This window comes from Nanorana parkeri, unplaced genomic scaffold, assembly GCF_000935625.1.
Source record: "Nanorana parkeri isolate BGI_ZX_2015 unplaced genomic scaffold, ASM93562v1 scaffold36, whole genome shotgun sequence".
Lineage (NCBI taxonomy): Eukaryota > Metazoa > Chordata > Amphibia > Anura > Dicroglossidae > Nanorana > Nanorana parkeri.
In genome coordinates this window covers 897,540-920,035 of record NW_017306304.1, presented here as the reverse complement: position 1 = coordinate 920,035, position 22,496 = coordinate 897,540, and the positions used below count along the sequence as shown (strand labels likewise).

The window sequence follows — 22,496 nt, the reverse complement described above, 5'->3', positions numbered from 1 at the left end:
CTCTTGCCTATACATTTCATGGGAGATATAGGAAACTGTAGGCTAGTTTTCCTTTCTGTCATCAGGCAAAAACATAAGTAAACTGGACCTAATGTATGACCAATGCATTCCTGACAACTGGCCAAAAATCTAATCAAATCATCTTTCCAGTACTATAATTATACAATAAACATCAATCATAAGCCATCCTGAAGAAACACCCCAGTAATTTTTTTTTATATATTTATATAGATCTATATATACATACATTTTAAAACATAATAATAAACAATATGACAATATTCAATAATAGTCCTTAGTAAAGCCGTATCAAGTGCTTTTGTGCAAAATCCACAATGTGACAATGATCCTCTGAAATAAAGTGCTCCTGACTCCCGATGTGTTAAGGTAACTGAGAACACACTCACCATAGATCTATGACCATATAACTCAATGGTCAATAAACTTAATTGTGGTGAGTGTCTTTCATAGGGTGCCCAAACACTTTACAACCATCGCAAGACCTCAGTCTTGCGATGGTTGTAAAGTAATTTAAAAAAGTACGTTCTGCCCATCTTGGACAGGCAGATCGTACTTGCGATCATCGCAAGTCTGCCTCCCTGAGGGGCGAGCTTCCGATGACCGCAATGCTGAACGGGCGTGCGCACACTGGCCCATTCGGCATTTGTCTCCCGAGCATCATTCAAAGCAGCCTAAAATCGTAAGATTTTCGGCTGGTTTTCTAGCATGCTCCTTAGACAAAAGACGTGCGACTGTACAGTAGAAACGGTCGCACGCCTTCATTCACTCTGCACGATTCTCGTACGAGAATCGTGCAGTGTATGGGCACCTTTTAGATTGGATATTCACTCTTCTGATTAAACAAATCCTCCTTTTCGTATTACAGGGCAGGTGCCGATCACTCAGCGAGGGGAGAAATCCAATATAGAAGAGGAATAAATGCGCCGAATGGTGAACTGCGTAAAAAAACTGAATTTATTGCAACAATAAAACACACTTACAAGATAGCCAGAATGAAATCGCCTTGCAGCAACCAATCAATCAAATCAACGTGAGCAAACCGGAACCAGAAATCCACCTGCTAGTCAACTATAGTGTAACCTCAGTACGACGCGTCGGGAGCACTTTATTTCAGAGGATCATTGTCACATTTTGGATTTTGCACAAAAGCACTTTATACGGCTTTACTGAGGACTATTTAGGAGAGATGGGGGAAGGACGGCTAGACTTCAAACTGGATTAAATCATCTCATACAGCGTCAAGCCTTCCTCCCACTGGTTAGATGCGGTACAGCTGTCCTTCTTCCCATCCAGCCGTCCTTCCCCAACTCTCCTGATACTCCATACATCAGTACGGAGCTCTGCCAGTATGAGAATGTGCAGAAGCCTGAGCTCTGCAGCCCTAATTGAGTGATCACCGTTGCAATGCTTTCCAGGCTTGAATGCAAAAAAGAAAGAAATTCATTTTTTTTCTTATTATCAAATATGCATTTCTTTCATTATTGCAAAAGGTAAACATAGCATTTAAGGTTTATTGTATCTACACTTGATATGTTAGATTTGCTGTGTTTACTAAAAAGGGGGTGTCGCTGTCTCTTCCTTTTCTTATTCCATCTCCCTCCTTGTCTTCTCCTGCTCCACCTTGATCTTCTGCAGTTTCGGCTAAGCTTAATTTATTTTTTAGGATGAACCCAAGTATTGGGGCTCAAATATTTTTATCCAAAGGGTGTGGGAGGAAACATTTTTCTTGTCACTTTTTCTTTGCTATCTGAAAAGTTTCTAGTTTCTATCTATTCCTAGTCTATCCACAATGAGTATTCTAGATAGCTCCTGTAGAAGAGTCAGATTGGATATCATCAAACAAGGGGTAAAGAAAGTAAATATATTAACAGGGTTATTCACGAAAGGGTGAATAGTTTGGAGAAGGCAAAATTGCTGATTTGGAAAAATTCTCCAGTTCAGCTATGTTGTCCTAGAGGACCTAGATTGTTCACTTCTCCTGCCTTCTCCAAACTCTTCACCCTTTTCTGAATAACCCTGTAAATGGTATATAATCAGATTTGGGCAATGTAATGTGATATACAAAAAAATGCATTTGGTAGCAGATTATTTATATTTAAAAGTAGTTTTTGTTGGATACTCCTGTTTATGTTATGTATCAAAAACTTTAAATAATGAATGTATAAAAAAACCCTATAAAAGATGAGGTAGTGTCAAGGTAATAGATACCAAAACTTTTAAGCATTAGAATTGCACACTCCCGTTAAACAGTGAAAAACTGCAGTGCCCAAAATTGTAAAAGCCTTTACATGTCATTAGTTTAGAATTAAAAGTGAAAAATGGCTCTCACTCCAGTGTGCATGTGTGGCACAATAGCCGTAGGCACGTGCACCCATAGCTCCCACCTATCCCTCATTTGGAGGGAATGGCTCTCATTTGGAAGAAAAATTAAAACATTTGACATTAGCAAACAGCATCATTAAGAGATAAGATAAAAGGGAAAGTAATGGTGAAAACAACAACATTGGTTTAACCAATAATTTTTGGCATATAATTTCTTAATGTTCCACATAACTGGGTGTATCCCTATGGTATTTCTGGGCTCTGTTCACACCAGAGCAGTCCGTTCCAGTCCAGGCCAAAAAAATACTGCTTGTCTCATTTTCTCTGGTCTGGAAGGCATGGAAACACATCAGAAACGCATGCAAACACACTGGAACACACTAGACCACACCTGAAAGCCCATTTTAAGCTAAAAAAAAATCCTGAATGCAGCAAAATCATGGTCAAAACGCAGCAAAACGCAATGAACCGCATCCAGATCTGGTCTAGAAAATGGTGTGAACCTGGCCTTAAAGCATTATGCTGCCTCCAATAGCAAATTTTAGCTTTCATTGTCACGTGACAAATTTATCATATAGTGGTACCTAGGGTGCCCTGAATCTGGAGAGAGATGTTTTATTGCCTAACTTCAGCCCTTTTTATTTATTTTTGATTGTTTCTGTTTCTATGTGTGTTTGTTTCTTTCTGTGTCTCTGTTGGGGAGTTATTATTTCCTGCACTGACTTTAGGCTAGGGGAACTCCAACCAATAGAGGCTGTAATCCTTCCCCATTTTATCTTAAAGAAAAATAAAATTTTCCCTAAAAAATGTGAAAAGGTTTCCAAAAAGTACAAGCTTATATCATAAGCAGCATTATAGCTTTTTTTTCTATTTCAGCACAGGGCTTTGACAAATCTGTACTACTCTGTATATAGATGGGAAGATAAAAAATACTTGGACCAAAGAAGAAACATGTAACAATAATACTTTTTATAGGGTCTTTTCCTTACTTCACATGACTGGCTATAGGTCTGTTCTGACCTAAGATTTTGTAATCTGAAGGCAGGTTATATAATAATAAAACCTGTAAAAGTGGCAGCATTCCGGTTATATTGTTACTTCAGAAAAGACACACTAACACATTTTCTATAGTTTTTGGCGAACAATTTAGATTTCTAAATATAATCTATTAACAATTGTTTCTCTGAATTGTGTCTCTGAATCCATGAGCCTGCTCAATATGCAAGTTCGCTGATCTGCTAAGTTATCAACCCTGAAAACTGTATTGTCTGTACTCTGCCTGCTTTAGGGCTATTGGCAAGGAAGGGCTGGGCTGGGGAGCAGGGGGACATTTGCCCCAGGACCAGTACCAATACAATATACTGGGATGGTGACTCTGAGTGGAGATACCTCCCCATTGAGACATCAGAGTAAGACCCTTTGGAAGGTCCTACATTTGGAAGGAAAAGGTTTGGAATTTAGAAGGATTTTACTGGTCATCGGTGATCTTCTCTATATTTGAGAGTTCCATTCCATTAAGTGTGTGCTAGTGGATTGTGTTATTACTTGTTATGCATGTTGTGATGTTAGGGGAATCCAGCAGGATCACAGGACACAGACTTTGCTATAAAAGTAATGTTTATTAACTTAAATAGCTTCACAGCAGCAACATAACGCAACAGTTCATGTTCATCTACTAGCTGGAAAACTTAAAGAGCGATTCTTCAACATAACAAAAAATAGTCTCAACGACTTGAAGATTTCAGAGCTGCAATCACAGTGAAACAGTCCCAGACCTTTGGGGGTAACTTCCCAGTCCACAGGTTTCCAGCAAGGTTACTGGCATGCACTCAGTGCCAGACCTAAGGTAACCCACAAACCCCCCCAATCCACACCCCCTGAAGCTGCAATGCAGAATGGCAGCTACTATAGAACAGTACTAATACAAGCAGTACTTTATACAACAAGTCCATCAGTTGGGCTACAAATAATAATCATTTTTGTGAATTATTTACTTTCACCTTTTCTGGCTAGTCTTCAACTGTTTTCTGGTGAGGAGGCTGCAGAATAACACCCCAGTGTGTGTGGAGACAGCGCGCCCGTGTGCTCAGGCAGCTGCCTGCTGGGTCCTCACGACCGAGGTCCCAGCGCTGCCTCCTTGATGTGCCTGCAACCTTTTTCATTCCTCGGCTCCCTCCTCATTATCCGGCGGCCAGCAGGCCCCATCATCTTTGTGCTGGGAGTGTCGGATCAGAATCTGGCAGCCGGCAGGCCCCCCCATCTCTGCGCCGGGAGTGTCGGATGTTCAGATTGGTTTGCCAACGGGCCCATCCATCTCTGCGCCGGGACTGTGTTGGATTGTATACTGGGCCCCCCCAGGCTTGCACTGGCGTTAGGTCCGGCCCTGCATGCACTTTCACAGCAATACATAATTTCACAGTCTCCAGGCTCCTCTACACTCCTCCACACTACTTCTCACCTGCTATCTACCACTTCCTGTCTTTTAAACACACTTCTACTAGCAGGCGAGCTAACCCTGTTTTGTCCCTTAAAGGGACCATAGCCCAAACAGAGGGGAAATATAGCATTCCGGTGTCCTGCACAATATTTACATTTGATATTTGAAGTAGTATATGGTTTACGATAGTCATGCTCTTTTAATAATTGATTGTATATCTATCACTTGCAGCAGCTGAGGGTAGGTTTATATACATACAGTATATTTAATTTCGATAGACGTATAACTAAGTGAATTAATGACTCGGGTCATAGTGTTAAGAATACAAATGTGAAGCCTGTTTGTATTTTATTGTCTATTGCAGGTCAGCAGGAAGTTGACAGCAAAATACTGGAGAACAAAGGTGACAGCAGAATACTGAAGAACAAAGGTACGTGCTAAAAAATGACTCTTCTTTATACAAGACTGTTATAGTGTATATAAACCTTAACAAAAAGCTTCTTTCATTTGCTCATTTTCGGTCCGTTAAATATACTATTGAAAGCATTTTGTTATATTTGTTTGAAAATATAAAAAAATATACATGTGGGTCTTAGAGTCATATTAAAAGTCAAAGGGTTTATGAGCTATTTTTAATGCTGATTAACTGCCTTAGAATGGATGCTGCTTCTTGATGTTTAAAAGTTTTAGCTTCCTACAGAATCAGCTGGTTCCCTGAGCACTGGCCCTGATATTTTGTTATAGGGTGGCTCCTTTCCCTTGCAGGGTCCTATGGAGCCACCCTTGTGTGTGCTAGTAAGCTGTGTGTGAGTCTCCACAAATACAAAGGCACAGCAAGTCAAGCCACTTCTATCCCCCCCCCTGCTCCCCATTTTTCCTTTCACCCTTCTCCTAGCTAATAGATGGATGGCTGCTGCAGAATGATCTGTCCCGTAAGACCTCATACTGGACAAGAAGTTAAGGGCAGCTGAGTTGAGAGAGTTGGAGCCAGCTGTTTGGAAACACGATGACAGTGCTTGGTGAAAGATGTGAGGAAATCCTTTGCTCAATGTATATTTGTTTGCTCTGGATTTATTAATGAAAAAAGGTTTGAGAGTTTAATACTACTTTAACAGAAAATCAGAGCTGCCCGGTGTCCTTGCCACACTTCCTGTGTTGTCTCAAAGAGCCCTCCTAGTGCTACAGAGAGATCTGAGAGTGGGAGTGGTTAATAGTTTAGCAAAAGACCAGGAGATGGGTTGACAGCATTTAGTTCACAAAAAGAACTGTGGAGGAAATGTCTCAAAACTGGAGCTTCTTTGTTAATTTTTTTCAGTTGAGCTTTGAAATTGAAAGTTAGAAGCTGATTGGTTACAATGGGCAACTGCTCCAGATTCTGTCTGCTCCAGCTTTGATACATTTCCCCCTATGTGTTGTCAGCCCATATCAGTGCTTAAAAGTGAACTCTATGCATATAAAAAGACACAAATGAATGCAGCTTTGTAATCATTGATACATCATGAAATCTATTGTTTAAATGCAAGCAGTGTAAGTATGTAAATCTGACTTGGTATCAGTCTCTGCATAGCAGGTCTGGAGTGTGATAGCAGCACAAAGAGCCAGTTAGTTCATGTGCTCACTACAGCCATGCTAATAGAAGAAGAAAGCAGAGTGATACAGAGATGATGTCATCACTCTGCTGCTTCTCCTTTTACTGTCCAGTAACAGGCTTAGACAGGTCTAGGCGAACCTGGGCTCAGAGGAAATGGGTTACATGATGCTGATCATCAGACTAAAGACATCTAGGAGTATAAAATGTACTACATATGCTCATAAGAAGCTACATAACTAATGAGGGCTGACTGAGAGCGCTCATCTCCGGCAGTAGGCAAACACTGGAGATAAGCGTTGTCAATCAACACAGCTCCATTTACAACTCAAGCACTAGTAAAAGATCATTCAGCTCTGTCAGGGCTGTAGGGTCTATCTGCTCGTGTTGTGTATACCCCCTAAGCACCCAAAGACAAAACTACTCTCTCATAGCACCCAGGTTGTCAGACAGCGTGCTACAAGGTCCGATTTTTGTAGTTTACAGCAGCCCTGCACACACAACACACAGCTTTTTAATGGTAATTGACATATCCAGTGCAGTGTGCAAATGATAATTTTGCCCAATTGTGGATTTACCTTAAATATAATTTCTGCAAACTAATGTTGGAATAATGTGAGAGGTAGAAAACGATGGCTACTCTCTAGTAATTGTATAAGACCTCTGCATTTAGATAGCTACTTAGTAAATTCAGTTAATTATGTTGTATTTGTTTTGTTGGTCCGGGTAAAAAACATAAAAATCTGACTTGGCCAGCGTTGCTAGAAAATTTGAGCAGGACCACAGCAGTCAAAGGGCTAATGGCTGGTATGCTCGCAGTGTGACTACTAAGATGCAGTGATGTGTATATATATATATACTCATGTTTTACATATCATTTTTATATTACATTACAACAGATGGAAATGTCACAGAGACAGATGCACAGTTGTCACAGTAAGTGATTTTTTTTAAAATATTGATCATTATTTAATGGATGCTTATTGTTTAGTTGGGTTTTTTTGTAAGTTACACTGGGGGGAATTCATGAAAACAAGAGCAGACAGTTTACTTATGACAATCAGTCAGCTTCCCTTTTTAGTTTGTTCAATTAAGCTTTGAAAATGAAAGAGGGAAGTTCAATGGTTGCCATGGGCAACTGCTCCAGCTTCTGTCTGATCCAGTTTTTATGAATTCCCCCCACTGTCACTTGAAAAGTAAAGCTGCAAGCAAGTATAATGTGCAGGCACCTGCAGCAGCTAAATTGTTTCCTGCAGACCTCCATGCAGAGCCGTTCTACAACAGGCAAAGCCCAAACACTTCCCTCTAATGTTGGAGATTGTCCATTCTATTCTGTCTCTACATTTCTATTGGCCCATTCATCACTGGCTAATAGGAATGTATGAAAGGGGGCAGGCAAGCTCTAAGACAAGCACATTTCAGAACTTTGCTGGTTCAGAATGGCCTGGCATTTAGGCAAGCTGGAAACAATTAAAGCTGCTGCATGTGTACCTGCTAGCTATCCTCTTCTGTCTTCATGTGCCACACTTTCTACAGTGTCGGAGTCTGTGAGAGCAAGTGTCTGTAGAGCTCCCTTTCACCTGTCTATAATATCAGTATCCTTCATTGTTTCCCATAGCCGGGGAAGACTCAAGCTGGTTGCTACTCATACAATGAAAGCAGTGATTATAAGCATAAGAATATACGTGCTCCCAACAGCTGTCATAGCCACCAGCTTGAGTCTTCCGCTGTCAGAAAGGATGCCAATATCATAGCTGGGGGATGGAGAGCTTTATGGGCTCTTGTTTTCACATCCTCCGACTCTAAGTGTCGCATTCTCTTTGTCTGGAAGATGCACTTTATCTCAAGCTCATAGAAATAGCAAAGCATCCTGAACATCATATGTAAAATAAGATATTTATTCAGTCAAATCTAAAAATTACTTTTAATCATTTTGTAAGGTTCCATGCACTTGATCCAGTTGCAGAATATAACATGAAACACAAACGCCGTGGACTGGCTTTAATCTTCAACCATGAATGGTACCACTATGAATTTAGAATGCCTATGAGAAAAGGTACTGAAGCTGATCGATTTAACCTTGAGAGAAGGTAAGAGCAGAAACAGGGGATGGAACGTTTCAATACCCAGAATCCGCCTGTCCTAATGTTATCTATTAACAATCTGATTTCTTCTTCTGAATATTGGACATAGACCCAGCTGGGATCTAGTGGTACAGAGGTGTGCACTGTCCTGGAATGAGGACTAAATCCCTTGTTTTCTAGATTTCTGTTGGAAGTAATGCCAAATAAATGTCATCTCTTTGAAGATGCTTCACCTCTATGCCCTATTTTCTCACAGCAATTATTCCCAGGGACAAATACATTGACATGCCGGCCAGAACCATTTCCATAGTCCAAATATGCTGCCTGTGTAAAGAAATCCAAGATTCCCAGGTGGTGCATGTTCCATAAAGTAGATCTCTCCTTTGTTTATTCTACACCTCCAGTATGCAACAGGAGTCACGCCACCTTCTTGTAGATGTTGACTGACTTTAAAAATGTGATTAGGACTCTCACATCCCCATTCCTTAGGTTATAGCTTCCTGCACTATTTTTAATTTGTCACTACTGCCACCACTACTATGTATTAGAGGTACTGATCTCTGAGTGTTTGTACTCATTCTCCGGCTGTCTCCGCCCACACACCGCTCTGCCGGTCTGTCACAGTAGGCTGAGCGGTGTGGGAGAGATGCCGGCCGCTAACAGTGCTCTCCTCCCGCAGCGCTCGGCCGCCTGTGACAGTTTCTCTCCTCCCCCCTGGGACACAGATCAGCGCCCAACGGGAGGAGAGAAAGAACGGAAGCACCGCTGTATCGGCCAGAAAATGGTGCTTTCGGCATTATATCGATATATATCGGTGCATCCCTACTATGTATACCTAATCTGATTTTCTTTTACGAAATAACTTTAAAGATCTACTCTGCCCAACAGAGTTTCAGTTTTGATGGCTAACCAGTCGGTTAAATCATTACCAGCCTTGGATATTCCACAAGTGAACACACAGGGCAATAGTCTAGCAATTTCAACTAGCTTTTAAAAGTAATTTACCACCAACAATGTACGTATTGTAATATCCAGGGCGGATATGACCCATAGCCAGCCGTATAAGCAAATAAACTTTTATTCTTTTCCACAAACAATCAAATAAAATGGCTTATATTCAGCAGAATGACAAAATCAACAGGGCTTATTGTCAGCAAATGCAAAATTCGGCTCAGCGCCTGTATACTAAGTCCCACCTCAGGGTTAGAGTCCCAGCCTGCTCACAGAGGGTTCCAGTATGGACACAGGCAGTGTCTCGGTAGACTGTATTCCACAGCTTAACACACATAGCCATGTGTCCTGCTCCAAACACTCCTCACAGATACTGACTGACTGGCTTCCTGTTCCTTTTTAACACACCTTCTGGCTGGTGGGTTAACCCTTTCATTACCAGAACTGGCTGTAGTCAGGGATGGAGGCTCTGTTCCACCCAAAAATCTCACTGAGCCTCTTGATTCCGGGACTCATGTATATTTAACAACTCTGGGAAGACTGCCTAGCACTTTCCCTTACAAGTCCGACCCGGAACCCCTCACCCTGCTTGGCAAGAACCCTGAATACCTAACGGGACCACCACCTAAACAAGGGAGAGATATACCGTCCATCCAGGACCCATTCCTGGTGTCCTGTACACTATTTATATGGCCGGTAAGATAGGATATTTGATCTGTGAGATTGTTTTTGCAAGCATAGTGTTAAAAGTAGCTGAAATTGTAAAAAAGTTCATCTTTCTTTCAGTTCTGGGTGTTAATAATTTGAGTGGGAAATTACCAGTGCAGAAACACCTTAAAGGAGAACTATGGGGTTAGGGCTTTTCCCCATAGTTCTCCTAAGGTTAACGGGAGGACACAAACTAGCGTCCTCCAGTCACCCTAAGTTCAGTATACCGCGAGCTGTAGCTCGCTGTATACTGAGACGCTGCAGCTGAAACGGATCCCGACAATTATGTCTGGATCCGCCCAGCTGCGTGAGTGACAGCTGGCTCTGCCTATCTAGAGGCAGAGCCAGCTGTACCCGCCCCGTCCGTCCTGCCAGTCAGCGCTGGAGGATCGGAGCGGGGAGGGGGGAATCCAGTCCCTCCCCTGTCACGTCTCTCTGCCGTGACCAGATCGAGAAGTGAGCGAATGCCGGTATGTGTTCGCTCATTACCCGATCTACTGAGCCGACCTGTGACAGTTTCATTGTTACAGGTCGGCTAGAACTATGAGGATGAGTGAAAAGCACTCACCTCATAGTTCTCCTTTTTAAGGATTTAGGATATCTAAATAAAATTATTTGTGGAAATTTTAATAAAAATCTAAATTTTAATAACTTTCAGCATTAGTTCCCATGCAGTAAGTACACTGCAAATTACTAAAGTTAAGTCCATCCCTGTAAAGAGAAACATAGTAACATAGGTTGAAAAAAGACACCTGTCCATCGAGTATAGAATATTAACTGCTTTACTTGTTTTTTTTAGGTTAAATCAGCTTGGCTTTGAGGTTAAGGTCTACTTCAACCTGCCAGCAGCCGATATACATAAAAAAATCCAAGATGGTAAGTAAATTGAACTGAAAATCTTAAATAATCTGAATTAATGCCTAATCCAGATTTAGTGTTGTCCTTGTCAACAGTAGTAGCTAAAGAGAGGACCCTTTATTCTTAAACTTGGCTGGAATCAAGGGTTCAGCATTGGTAAATAATAGGTAGGTCCCTTTAATGTTGGTCATATATTAAAACTCTGTATCTTTCTTTTTGCATATATATTAACATAATAATGACATTAATTAATAATAAGGACAGTAATTCTTTAATTATTTCTCTCTAGCTGCAACAAGTGACCACAGTGACCATGACTGCTTCCTTTGTGTCTTTATGAGCCATGGAGAAGATGGTCATGTTTTTGCCTACGACGGTAAAATCGAAATTAAGGAACTGACTAGCCCATTTAAGGGTGACAAGTGCAAGAGTTTAGCAGGGAAGCCTAAAATGTTCATATTTCAGGTAACTGCAAGGCTGAGTCTTTCATTTGTAGATCTCACCACTCTACTGGCAGACTTATAATAATAGTTGATGTACAGTACAATTAAGCATAGAGGCTATGGCAGGGTGACTTCCCATTTATTTGCAAAAGTATGCAACATAAACCTTTTTTTTTGTTAAAGGAGAATTATGAGGTGAGTGGTTTTCACTCAGCCTCATAGTTCTAGCCAACCTGTGACAATGAGACTGTCACAGGTCGGCTCAGTAGATCGGGAAGTGAGCGAACACATACCGGCGTTTGATCACTTCTCGATCCTGTCCCTGCAGAGAGCAGTGACTGTCACTCAGGGCTCCCTGCAGGGATTCCCACCTCCCCTGTCCGATCCTCCAGCGCTGACTCTAGATAGGCAGAGCCAGCTGTCACTCACGCAGCTGGGTGGGAGTTTGTATGTTCTCCCTGTGTTTGCATGGGTTTCCTCTGGGTACTCCGGTTTCCTCCCACACTCCAAAGACATGCTAGAAGGTTAATTGGCTCCTCTCTAAGTTGGCCCTCTGTGTATGCATGTGAGATAGGGACCTTAGATTGTAAGCTCCTTGAGGGTAGTGAATGATGTAAAGTGCTGCGTAAAATTGACGGCACTATATAAATACCTGTAATAAATAAAATCTCAACAGTAATGTCAGGATCCGTCCCGGCTGCGGCGTCTCAGTAGAACGCTAGTTTGTGTCCTCCCGTTACCCTTAGGAGAACTATGGGGAAAAGCCCTGACCCCATAGTTCTACTTTAACAGTGTAGAGTTTGTGGTTTGTAAGTGTGCTGGGAAGCCTTTTGTATAGTTTTTTTTATGTGCACCCTACATTAGAAAGCTAGTTATCAATTGATTAAAGCTGTAGCCATTGTTGCTATACTTAAAAGTACAATTGCAAAGTAAAACTTCAGTTATGGGTGAATGTTGAAGCGTTTGTGAAGCCAAAACCTTTTTTGAGTTGAAAATAAAATAGGCAATAGTAATAGTTACAACCCCTGAAATGTTTTTGTTTTTTTTGCTGTCTGTTTCCTAATGGGGGAGACTTCTCTTTACTTCCTGTCCCAGAGACCCAGCAGTAGGTAAGAGGAGATCTCTCTAAGGTCTGGTTCATACTCAGCGTTTTGTGGCGCTTTTTTTCTGCCTTATAAAAAAAAGGCTCCAAAAATATGCCCTCCAAAAAAATCCCATTCATTTCTATGGCCCTGTTCACATATGAGCGTTTTGTCGCAATAAGCAAAACGCCTGTCGCTGGAAAAAGTGCCTTTTTTGGCATATTACAGTTCGTTTTGGCCCCATAAACTCAATACAAAATGCTTAAAAATGCGCGTTTGCTGTGTTTTTGTGCGTTTATATGCACATTTGCTCATTAACATCAATGAGCTACAATCTGCTCACAAAAACGCTCAATTTGATTTGTGCGCAAAAACCGTGCATCAAAAACACACAAAAACATGCATCAAAACGCACAAAAAGGCTGTCGCCTAGGTGTAAACCCAGCCTAAAGCCAAGGGAAATCCCCGTTCAGACAGCTATCAATGTCAATAAGTTTTCCTATAGGAAGATTTGTTTCAACTTCTGTCCTGTTTTTTGGGGCACATGGAGCTCCTGGGATTTGTGCATCTCTGTTTTAATGTATGATTTCTTTTATATAAATATATAGCAGGGATGCACCGATACCATTTTTCCAGTACAAGTACTGATACTTGTCCAAGTACTCACAGATACAAGTACTGATACATTTTTGTTTATTGTCATGTGACAGTTTTTCTAAAACAATACAGACTAATGATTTCAGGACAGTGGTGGAGAGCCAGGGCCCTGTCACAGCTGCAACCACTGCAACCCTGGGAGTTCTTGTGAAAATCCCAAGTATCGGCCCTGGTATCTGAACAGGTATCTGAACATCCCTACCTGTGACTACTCAAAAATGTTGCCCATTACTTTATGTACCAGAGACAATGATTCTCATGGCTACTGTATTTCAGAGTGAGCCCACTGTTATTGCCACTAGGCTTATCTCCACTCAACCACTTGAATTCCCCAGAACAAAGTTAGACAACACAATAGCGGGTTTTAATGGCCATGGTGGTCCTTTTATTCAAAATTCTATTCCAACAGATAACAGCAATTCACATGAATACTAAAAGATTAATGGTCCTTGATATTTGATGGCCCCCAGCCACACCTTACCACCTTGGGGACAGAAAAGCCTGCCACATCATAGATTCCATACACCCATCCTAGGTCAACATCAGCTTGATCAAATAAAGACCTGGGATGACATACCTTAAACAGGTCTCTACTAGGGATGCACCGATATATCGGCCGCCCAAACATATCGGCCGAAAGTGCCATTTTCCTGCCGATACATTGACGCATCCCTGATTTCTTTCCTCCCCACTGGCCGCTGCTCCATGTCCCAGCCGGGAGGAGAGAAACTGTGATAGCCGGCCGAGCGATGCGGGAGAAGAGCGCAGTGAGCGGCCGGCGTCTCCTCCCTATCACAGTCCGGCAGATCGGTGTGGGGGCGGAGACAGCACTGTCACAGGAGGCTGAGCACTCCTCCCAGCACCACTCGCTCAGCCTCCTGTGACAGCGTGTGAGAGAGCAAGGTACACACACTCAGAGATCAGTGATCGCTGAGTGTTTGTACATATTTGAGGATATGGTATGTTTACTATATCCTCAATTATGAAAGAATGGGAAGTGATCTACATCACCCCCTGTTCATTCATAGGTGTAGTTATAGTAAACAAACTATGTACTCATGTTATGAATGAACAGGAACGCTCATAGAGGATTCCTGTTCACTGATAACAGGGGAGAAAGAAAAAGAGATTGAGGACTTTGGTGTCTATTCACTAAGCAGCCGAAGGATCTAGCCGTAGCTTCTGCCGATCCTTCGGCTAGCTTCGGCCCCAGGACCCCTTCGGTTCAGTAGAACCGAAGGGCTGCTGTACGGGCTATTCACTATAGCCCGTACAGCTCCTGAACTTGGCCGAGCGGCTCAGTCGAGCTGAACGCATATGCCTTGGCTCGGATGAGCCGCGCTGAAAGCCGAAGCTGGCCGAGCGGCTGGCCTTTGGCCGACAGCCTGCTTCTGACAGCTGGGCGGAGCCAGCCGTGATCTTACGGCTGGCTCCGGCCACTTGCAGAGAGATCAGCGTCCCTGGTTACCAGCTAACCAGGGACACTGATCTCCAGACAACCTAACTCTCCCTGGCGCTCCGGGAGTCTCCCGTTCCCGGCCGCCAAGGAGAGAAACACTGCTTTTTCTCTTTTTCTTTATTCTGACACGGAGCCGTGTCGGTAGACTGAAAGACATGAATAATGTACAATTTTGCACTGAGCAGTCGCCTCATCCTCTAGTAACTAGCTTTTTGTTGGCTAAAGCCTGAACATGCCTTAAACAGGAGCAAAAAAAGCTTGAAATCCGCCTGATGTTCAAGTGTGAATGGAGTTTGTGATCGCAGCAGTATACTCAGGGTGAGTGCTAGTCTATTCTGCGCCCTAGGCAAGACCAGCTACTTGCGCCGCCAGACGCCCGCCCCCCAAAAAAACATAAAAATTGGCAAATTTGATTTTTAAAGACAGAGTTGTAGAAAAAAATAAAACATGAAACTGTTAAATTATACAGCAATGCAGGAAACCACCAGCTATAGAGGATAATAAATCCCAAAAATATATTATAAAGCAATGCAGAATAATACCATCAGCTATAGAGGACTACAAATCACATCAATACATTATACAGCAATGCAGAATAATAGTATATGAATTCGCTACATACGCTGTGCTGCTGCTCTGTTCTGGGGCGCCGGCCTGATGTCTCAGGCAGAGGGTCTCAGAAGGGTGCAGAGGGTCTCAGGCATAGGCGTCACTACAGGGGGACAAGGGGGGGCAATTGCCCCCCCCTGTTTTATGCTTTGCCCCCCCCCGCTGAATTAAGCAGCAGTGCAGTGTCTCCAGTGCTGGTGCTAGTATACGAGCAGCTCCAGCGGCTGCTGTCTGTATTGATCTGGATGTAGCTGTATTGTCAGCCCCGCCCCCCTGCTGCTGACTTTGAAGTTGCTGAGCCGCAATGTGGCTGTAGCTGTGAGCCTGCCTGTCATGCAGTGTGTGAAGCTCCTCACAGTAAGTTCTCCCTCTGCTCTTAGAGGACGATCGTTTTTTAACACTTGCTCCTGCTCCTAGGTGGAGATGCAGGGCGTGTGAATACATAGTCTGTGAAGTGTGAACTGTCAGAGCACTTCTCCTGGTGCCACAGGAGTTCTGAGGGGAAGGGGGGAGGGGAAGGGAGAGAGGTTGTGATCCCGGGTGCAACGCCATAAATTAAAGATCTTTGTCCTGTCTGGAGGGGGCACTGTGCCGCTATACTAATAAAGTTATACAGTGACTGCTACTTCAGTGACCATAATTATTATTTGTTCTACAGACATGCAGGACAGGGCTTACTATGGGGCTTTTTTTTCATGGAATATAAAGTTCCTCCTTTTTGGCTAATTTTCTTCAATACCATCCTACAGTTCTGCGGGATTGTGGGCGGCGTTGGACTAAATGTCGCAAACGCGGGGTGCCGATGCCATCCGCAATTAAATCAGCTCATCGGTGCCCAGCGGTTGCGACATGCAATGAAAATTGTTAGTGCCCCCCCAGATTTGACTGTTGTATCTTATGTGCCCCCCCTACATATTGTTCCTAGAGTCGCCACTGGTCTCAGGAGGGTGCAGAAGGTCTCAGGAGGGGTGCGGAAGGGCTCAGCATGAGAGCAAAGGGTCTCAAGAGGAGTGCCGAAGGTCCCAGGAAGGGTGCCGAGGGTCTCAAGAGGGGCGTGGGAGGTCTCAGGAGAGGTGCGGAAGGTCTTAGTAAAGGTGGGGAAGGTCAGCATGGGAGCAGAGGGTCTCAGGAGGGGTGCCGAAGGTCTCAGGAGGGGTGTAGAAGGTCTCAGGAGGGGTGCAGAAGGTCTCAGGAGGGGTGCAGAAGGTCTCAGCATATGAGCAAAGGGTGTCAGGAGCGGTGCGTAAGGTCTCAGGAGGGGTGCGAAAGGTCTCAGCATGGGACCAGAGGGTCTCAGGAGGGGTGCGGACAGTCTCAGGAGGGCAGCGGAAGGTCTCAGGAGGGGTACAGAGGGTCTCAGGAGGGGTGGGGAAGGTCTCAGGAGGGGTGGGGAAGGTCCCAGGAGGGGTGCAGAGGGTCTCGGGAAGGGTGCAGAAGGTCTCAGGAAGGGTGCGGAAGATCTCAGGAGTGGTGAGGAAGGTCTCAGGGGTACAGAGGGTCTCTATAATTGCTAAGTCATATACAACCACAAAAATGTCTACTGATTGCATAAGACTGAGCAATCATTTATTTTTTATGACAATACAAGTTGCTCAGCAGTGTAAGGAATAGTAACTTGCATTCTCATAAAAAAGAAATGATTACTCAGCCTCAGTGCCAACACAAAATCAACAGTTAGCATTCAGGACCGATTCCAGTCACTACAGTCTACTACATAGAGCCAAGGAACTGTGCCTGCCTAAGTGCGTGCAGACGGTGCAGTATGCTGGCGGAGTCTGGGGAAGCCAGGCTGGCTGCACCCTAGGCAGCTGCGTAGTTTGCCTAGTGGTAGCGCCGACTCTGACTATATTATTTGGAACATGAATAAAATGTGCTGTATCACTTGCCACTGACTTGACTACATGACAAACACCCATGGTTTAGGAAACACTATAGTTATTCATCTTTTTATATACATCTTATTTTTTCTTTCCGTTTTTAACCTGAAAATCTTTCTCGTTCTATAGGCATGTCGGGGCCTTGAGCATGATGAGCCAGTCTTAGTTACAGACTGTACTGACAGTGCTGAGGACCAGCCTGAGGAGAATAGAGTTGAAGTAGATGCAGCCACTTTGTATACTCTGCCTGCCGGTGCTGATTTTATCATGTGCTATTCTGTTGCAGAAGGTATTGCTTTTAATAACTAACATTCTTTGTTCTATGAAATCAATATTATGTGGGTGCAAGGGACACATCAGTCCCAGTGGAGACCAAGAGCTCACTTCTTCTATGCTGAGCTGTATCTTAGAGCAATCTTCAAGAAGAACTCAGGGGGAAATTGTTATTAACCCTTGCAGTGGGACTACCCCCGTACTGCAAGGATTAACTGCTCGCTTGTGTCTAGGGAGGAAAATAACAAAGTTATACTCACCTGATCCTCTGAGCCGGCCTGCTCCTAGACCGGTCCCTGGAGCCTCTCGACACCAAGGGACATTCCATCGATGCAGCATAGAAGGAGACAGGTTGGAGGGAGTGCTGTCACAGCCAGCCAGCTTGGAGGATCAGGTGAGGATAACTTCCCTGTTTCCCCGAAAATAAGACCTACCCCGAAAGTAAGACCTAGCACTATTTTTCAAGATTCCTGTAATATAAGACCTACCCCAAAAATAAGACCTAGTTTGGTGGTAGCATGTGAGGGGGAACTTGAAGAGCAGGTGAGATGGTATTAGCCTGCAGGGACATACAGTATTAAAGGGATGACAGGGGACTCCCTCTGAAGTGGTAGAGGGAGCAGAGACACATTAGCAGATGCTTCCTCTATATCGCTAGTTACTGTGACAGGCGGAGTGATACCAGATGCACTCCGCCTGTGAAAGTGAAAGAAAGGGGTCAGCATTACCGATACTCACCAGTAGGAAAAGAAAGAGCAACAGTATTATTCTCATTCTTACGATACCAAAAAAAAAAAGACATCCCCTGAAAATAAGACCTAGGGGTCTATTCACAAATTCCTTCGGCTTAGTGTGTTTTTTTGGGGTAAAAAAAATATAAGACAGTGTCTTATTTTCGGGGAAACACGGTATGGTGGTTATTCACAAAGCTAGCCGAAGGATCAGCCGTAGCTCTGTACTGAGTACTTTTCATTTATTAAGTGCTGAGGCTGCAGAAAAAGAGATCAAGGACTCAATTGTGTCCTCAATTTCTATTCAAAAAGGAAATGTCAGGGATCTGTTCTGGCCCCCTGATATTTCCCCGAAGTCCGCCCAACAGTAAAAATAAAAAATAAAATAATGCAAACATTTAAAAAAATAAAACACAAACACCCCACACACACATATTATGCACGTGCAACAGTGTGCACCATGATGTGGTGTACGCCATGCACATGCGCTGCAGTGCGTTGTTGGAACACAGTGCCTGTGCTTTCAGAAAATATATGGTTTGGGGGGTCTTTTACAAACGCTAGCAACTCAGCAATAGAAAATCAAATCAATGGGAAAAATTGTGTTGCCAGCTGCGGTGCAAAGTGTTCCGGAGGGCTTGGCAGCGAAAGGGTTAATTTAAGGTAAAATAGAAGAACACTTAAACAAATGCATTGCTGCTTTGACTACTACTGTATATGTAATCTAATTGACTTTGGCTATTTGTATAAGTTTTACACATCTGTTTTAGGAATTGTAAAGTCATCATTGCTTGCCGCAGCAATCCATTTAAATTGCTCCAGGGCTGAGATGGAAAACACGTATGAAAGGAAAGTGTCAGTGTTCTATATAGTACCTACATAATAGCTCCATTTACTAAAGACAAATTCTATATAGCAGTTCAGTTTTTCCATTCCGAATCAGCTCAAAAGAAATCTGAATGCTGATAAAGAAGCCTGAACCATTTGTGTCTGTAGTATACATTAATGAGCACCCTATTTTTTAACCCCCTCTAGGCTACTACTCTCATCGTGAAACCGTAAATGGGTCTTGGTACATTCAGGATCTGTGTGACGCATTAGGGACGTATGGCGATAAGCTGGAATTTACAGAACTGCTTACACTGGTGAACAGAAAAGTGTCCCTGCGATCTGTTGAATTCTGCGCTGACCCTAACGCAATTGGGAAAAAACAAGTTCCTTGCTTTGCTTCCATGTTAACCAAAAAGCTCTATTTAAGATCCAAACAAAACTGACATAACTCTGGCAAGATGTTACATTTTATGTAAACATGAAACAAGTAAAGTTTAGAGATTTTGAGGAAACTGCATATTGTTTACAATTTTTTTTTTCTAATACCAGCATAATAGCCTATCAATATTTGAATATGAATTCTCAGGGAATTACTGTCAGGGATTGTTGCTTTTTTTTAGGCAGTAACTGTGTAAGGTGTCTATTTCTACCGTAAACAATTTTCAGAGCCATTTGTTTTGTGTATCTCTGTGAACTATCGTTCGGTGTGAATAGAAGTGAAAATGCATTTCCTTTACTGTAATGTAATGTTATGCCGGATTATGGCCACCAGATGGAGCTGAGGAGGATAGGAAATAAGTATTTTCTATGCTCCTCAGCTCCATCTAGTAACCATAATGCGGTATTACATTACATTCAACCTGAAAAGAAAATATACTGACAGGGTTATTCACAAAAGGATAAAGAGGTGGGAGAAGGCAGGAGAAGTGAACAATCTAGGACAAAATTGCTGATTTAGAAAATGTCTCCAATTCAGCTCAATTTCCAGTTCAGCTATGTTGTCCTAGATTGCTCACTTCTCCTGCCTTCTCCAAACACTTCTCCCTTTTGTGAATAACCGTGTAAGAACATTTGCTTTGTCTCTATTCACACAGAATGAACGTTCACAGGGTGAATGGCTCTGCGGATTATTTATAAATAGACCCCTTAGTTTGTCGACAATTATTTAAATCAAAAAACCCTGTTAGATATTGTCATTTTGTTTTAGAAAGGATTGTATACATGTGCCTTTATAAGCCAACACTGTTTTATAATAAAGTAAAAAAAAAAGTCCAGTGAATCTGATGCATTATTTCTATTTTGATGCCGGCAATAAACTTTATATTCAGACTTTTTTTAATTGTTCCATTATTTTTTTATTATTTAATCACATAATTTTTTTTAATTGTTCCATTATGTTTTAATTATTTAATCACATACATTGTTTTTTTTTTTTATTCTGTTTTTATTCTGTTTTTTTATTCTGTTTTTGTGGTCATCCCCCTGAGGGGCATAACCTATTGTTCCAAGGTATACAGTTTACACAACGTGAGATCACTTATAGCGAGGCCGTACATCTGTGGATATATAAAAAATATAAGCGCTAATAAATATAGTAAATAAGTGAATAATAAATGACCGCTGCAGTAAAGGACCAACAGATCTGTAATACTGTGGTCGAGAAATGATGATAAACCAATAACCCGCGCTAGTTCACTTATTAAAATGTGCACAAAAAATGTGAAACAAATATATAACCCAAAAATAACCTGTGATCAGTCAGTCATAGCATTATTACCACATAATTTAGCTGAACGTGAAATATATACAATAGGTACATTCATAAACAATTTACAATATAAATAATTACTGTATTTTGCGCTCCATAAGGCGCACCGGACCATAGGACGCAGGCAGGTTCTGTGACAGTTTCTGTGACAGAAACTGTTACAGAAGCTGCAGTTAGTGACCGCTGAGACAGGTGTAGCTGTGACTACAGCGCCACGGTCTCAGTGTTCACACAGAGGCTAGGGGCTCTATGGTGAGCTCCTATCCCGTCACGGGTCCCCCAGAGGAGTGTGGGACCCGAAAGCCACCGCGGGGGGGTCGGACTCGATCGCCGCCGCCGCTCGGTTTTAATACAAGTGATCTGAACAGATCACTTGTATTAAACGAGCAGCGGCTCCGACTGTACATTTAGCTCTGCTTTAGCAGGGCTAAATGTACAAAAAACTACTCGCCCGGCGCCCGAGAACTGCATGTTCCGGGCGTCGGGCAATAGGGATCCGCTCCACAAGATGCACACACATTTTCCCCCATCTTATGGAGCGAAAAATATGGTAGATAATCATAATCCATATAATTCAGAAAAAACTTTTAGTAAATTCATCCTAGCTTCAAAAGGCAAGTAATATTGGTGACAAGTTCATGTGATGGTGAAAAAATGTATATAAAAATCAAGTTGATAGTGAAATCCGGTAATCCCACTCCGACTAAAACATCAATGCTGGTTTATCATCGTAAATCTGTAGATGTTTTATAAGAACATCAGTAGCATTCAGCCAGGTAAGACCCTGATAGAGATGCCGGGTCAGTGAAATACCACAGCTGTCTGCGCTCTGTGTTTTTTTTTTTTATGCCCATCCGGCTTCTGAGATAGATACCAGCAAATTTAAAGGGGACTATGGGGTAGGTGCTTTTCCCCATAGTTCTATTTAGGGTCACGGTAGGACACATACTAACCTCCTCCCGTGACCCAAAGCTCAGTATATCGCGTGCTATTGTCCGCTATATACTGAGAATGTCGCAGCTGGGACGGATCCCAACAATACTGTCCAGATCCACCGACCTGCGTGAGTGACAGCTGGCTCTGCCTATCTAGAGGCAGAGCCAGCTGTGCCCGCCCCCTCCACCATTCATTCCTCCACTCAGCACTGGAGGATCGTGGAGGGGGGAATCCCTTCGGGGAGCAGTGACTGAGCAAATTGGCGGCATTTTTCTTCTCACTTCCCGATCAATAGAGCCGACCTGTGACAGCTTCTATGTCACAGGTCGGCTCTAACTATGAGGATAAGTGGAAATCACTCACCTCATAGATCTCCCTTAACTATCATTCTGCCCAATGGAAGTTAAATGCATTGCGGACCAAACAATATTAAAAAAAGCTGTTTATTGGCTTTTAACATGAATATCTTTTAAATCTAACATCTCTGGTTAGCTGTGGGCTGTGGCCTGAATGGCAAGACATTGGCACATGTCAACTAATTATGAACAAAATGATGCTTTCTTGTTGTCCACTTCATGTTAATTATGTAACTTATGCTAAAAGCCCCCATATTTAGAAGGACTTAATGTTGTCAAATGTCAAAGATGGCATATATGCCCCGTATATGCGAAGGATCAACTCTGCAATGTCAGGAAGTTACCTTAGCAGACATCTACTCAATGCAAACTAGTTTACTTGGGGAAAAACACTGACCCCATAGTTCTCCTTTAACAAACATAACTCCCGAAATGGAAACTCTGCTTGTACCGTGAGCCTCCTAGCTGTATATCTGCAGTGTAACATAAGGATTTGTAACGCTGG

At 42.7% G+C, this 22,496-nt stretch overlaps 1 protein-coding gene across 1 annotated transcript; it reads left to right on the top strand.

Moving 5' to 3' along the window:
* The first annotated feature begins 8,313 nt into the window (after positions 1-8,313).
* On the top strand, positions 8,314-19,376 carry CASP6 (caspase 6). The gene is made up of 5 exons (XM_018570025.1): positions 8,314-8,458; positions 10,911-10,987; positions 11,259-11,434; positions 17,226-17,385; positions 19,136-19,376. The coding sequence occupies exons 1-5, from the start codon at positions 8,343-8,345 to the stop codon at positions 19,372-19,374; spliced, it is 768 nt and encodes a 255-aa protein (XP_018425527.1). The 5' UTR covers positions 8,314-8,342; the 3' UTR covers positions 19,375-19,376.
* The last annotated feature ends 3,120 nt before the right edge of the window (positions 19,377-22,496 follow it).

Coding starts and splice junctions, on each gene's coding strand:
- CASP6 (XM_018570025.1), top strand. CDS start 8,343: ATGAAACACAAACGCCGTGGACTGGCTTTAATCTTCAACCATGAATGG. Junction 10,988..11,258: donor ACATAAAAAAATCCAAGATG/GTAAGTAAATTG, acceptor ATTTCTCTCTAG/CTGCAACAAGTGACCACAGT. Junction 17,386..19,135: donor GTGCTATTCTGTTGCAGAAG/GTATTGCTTTTA, acceptor AACCCCCTCTAG/GCTACTACTCTCATCGTGAA.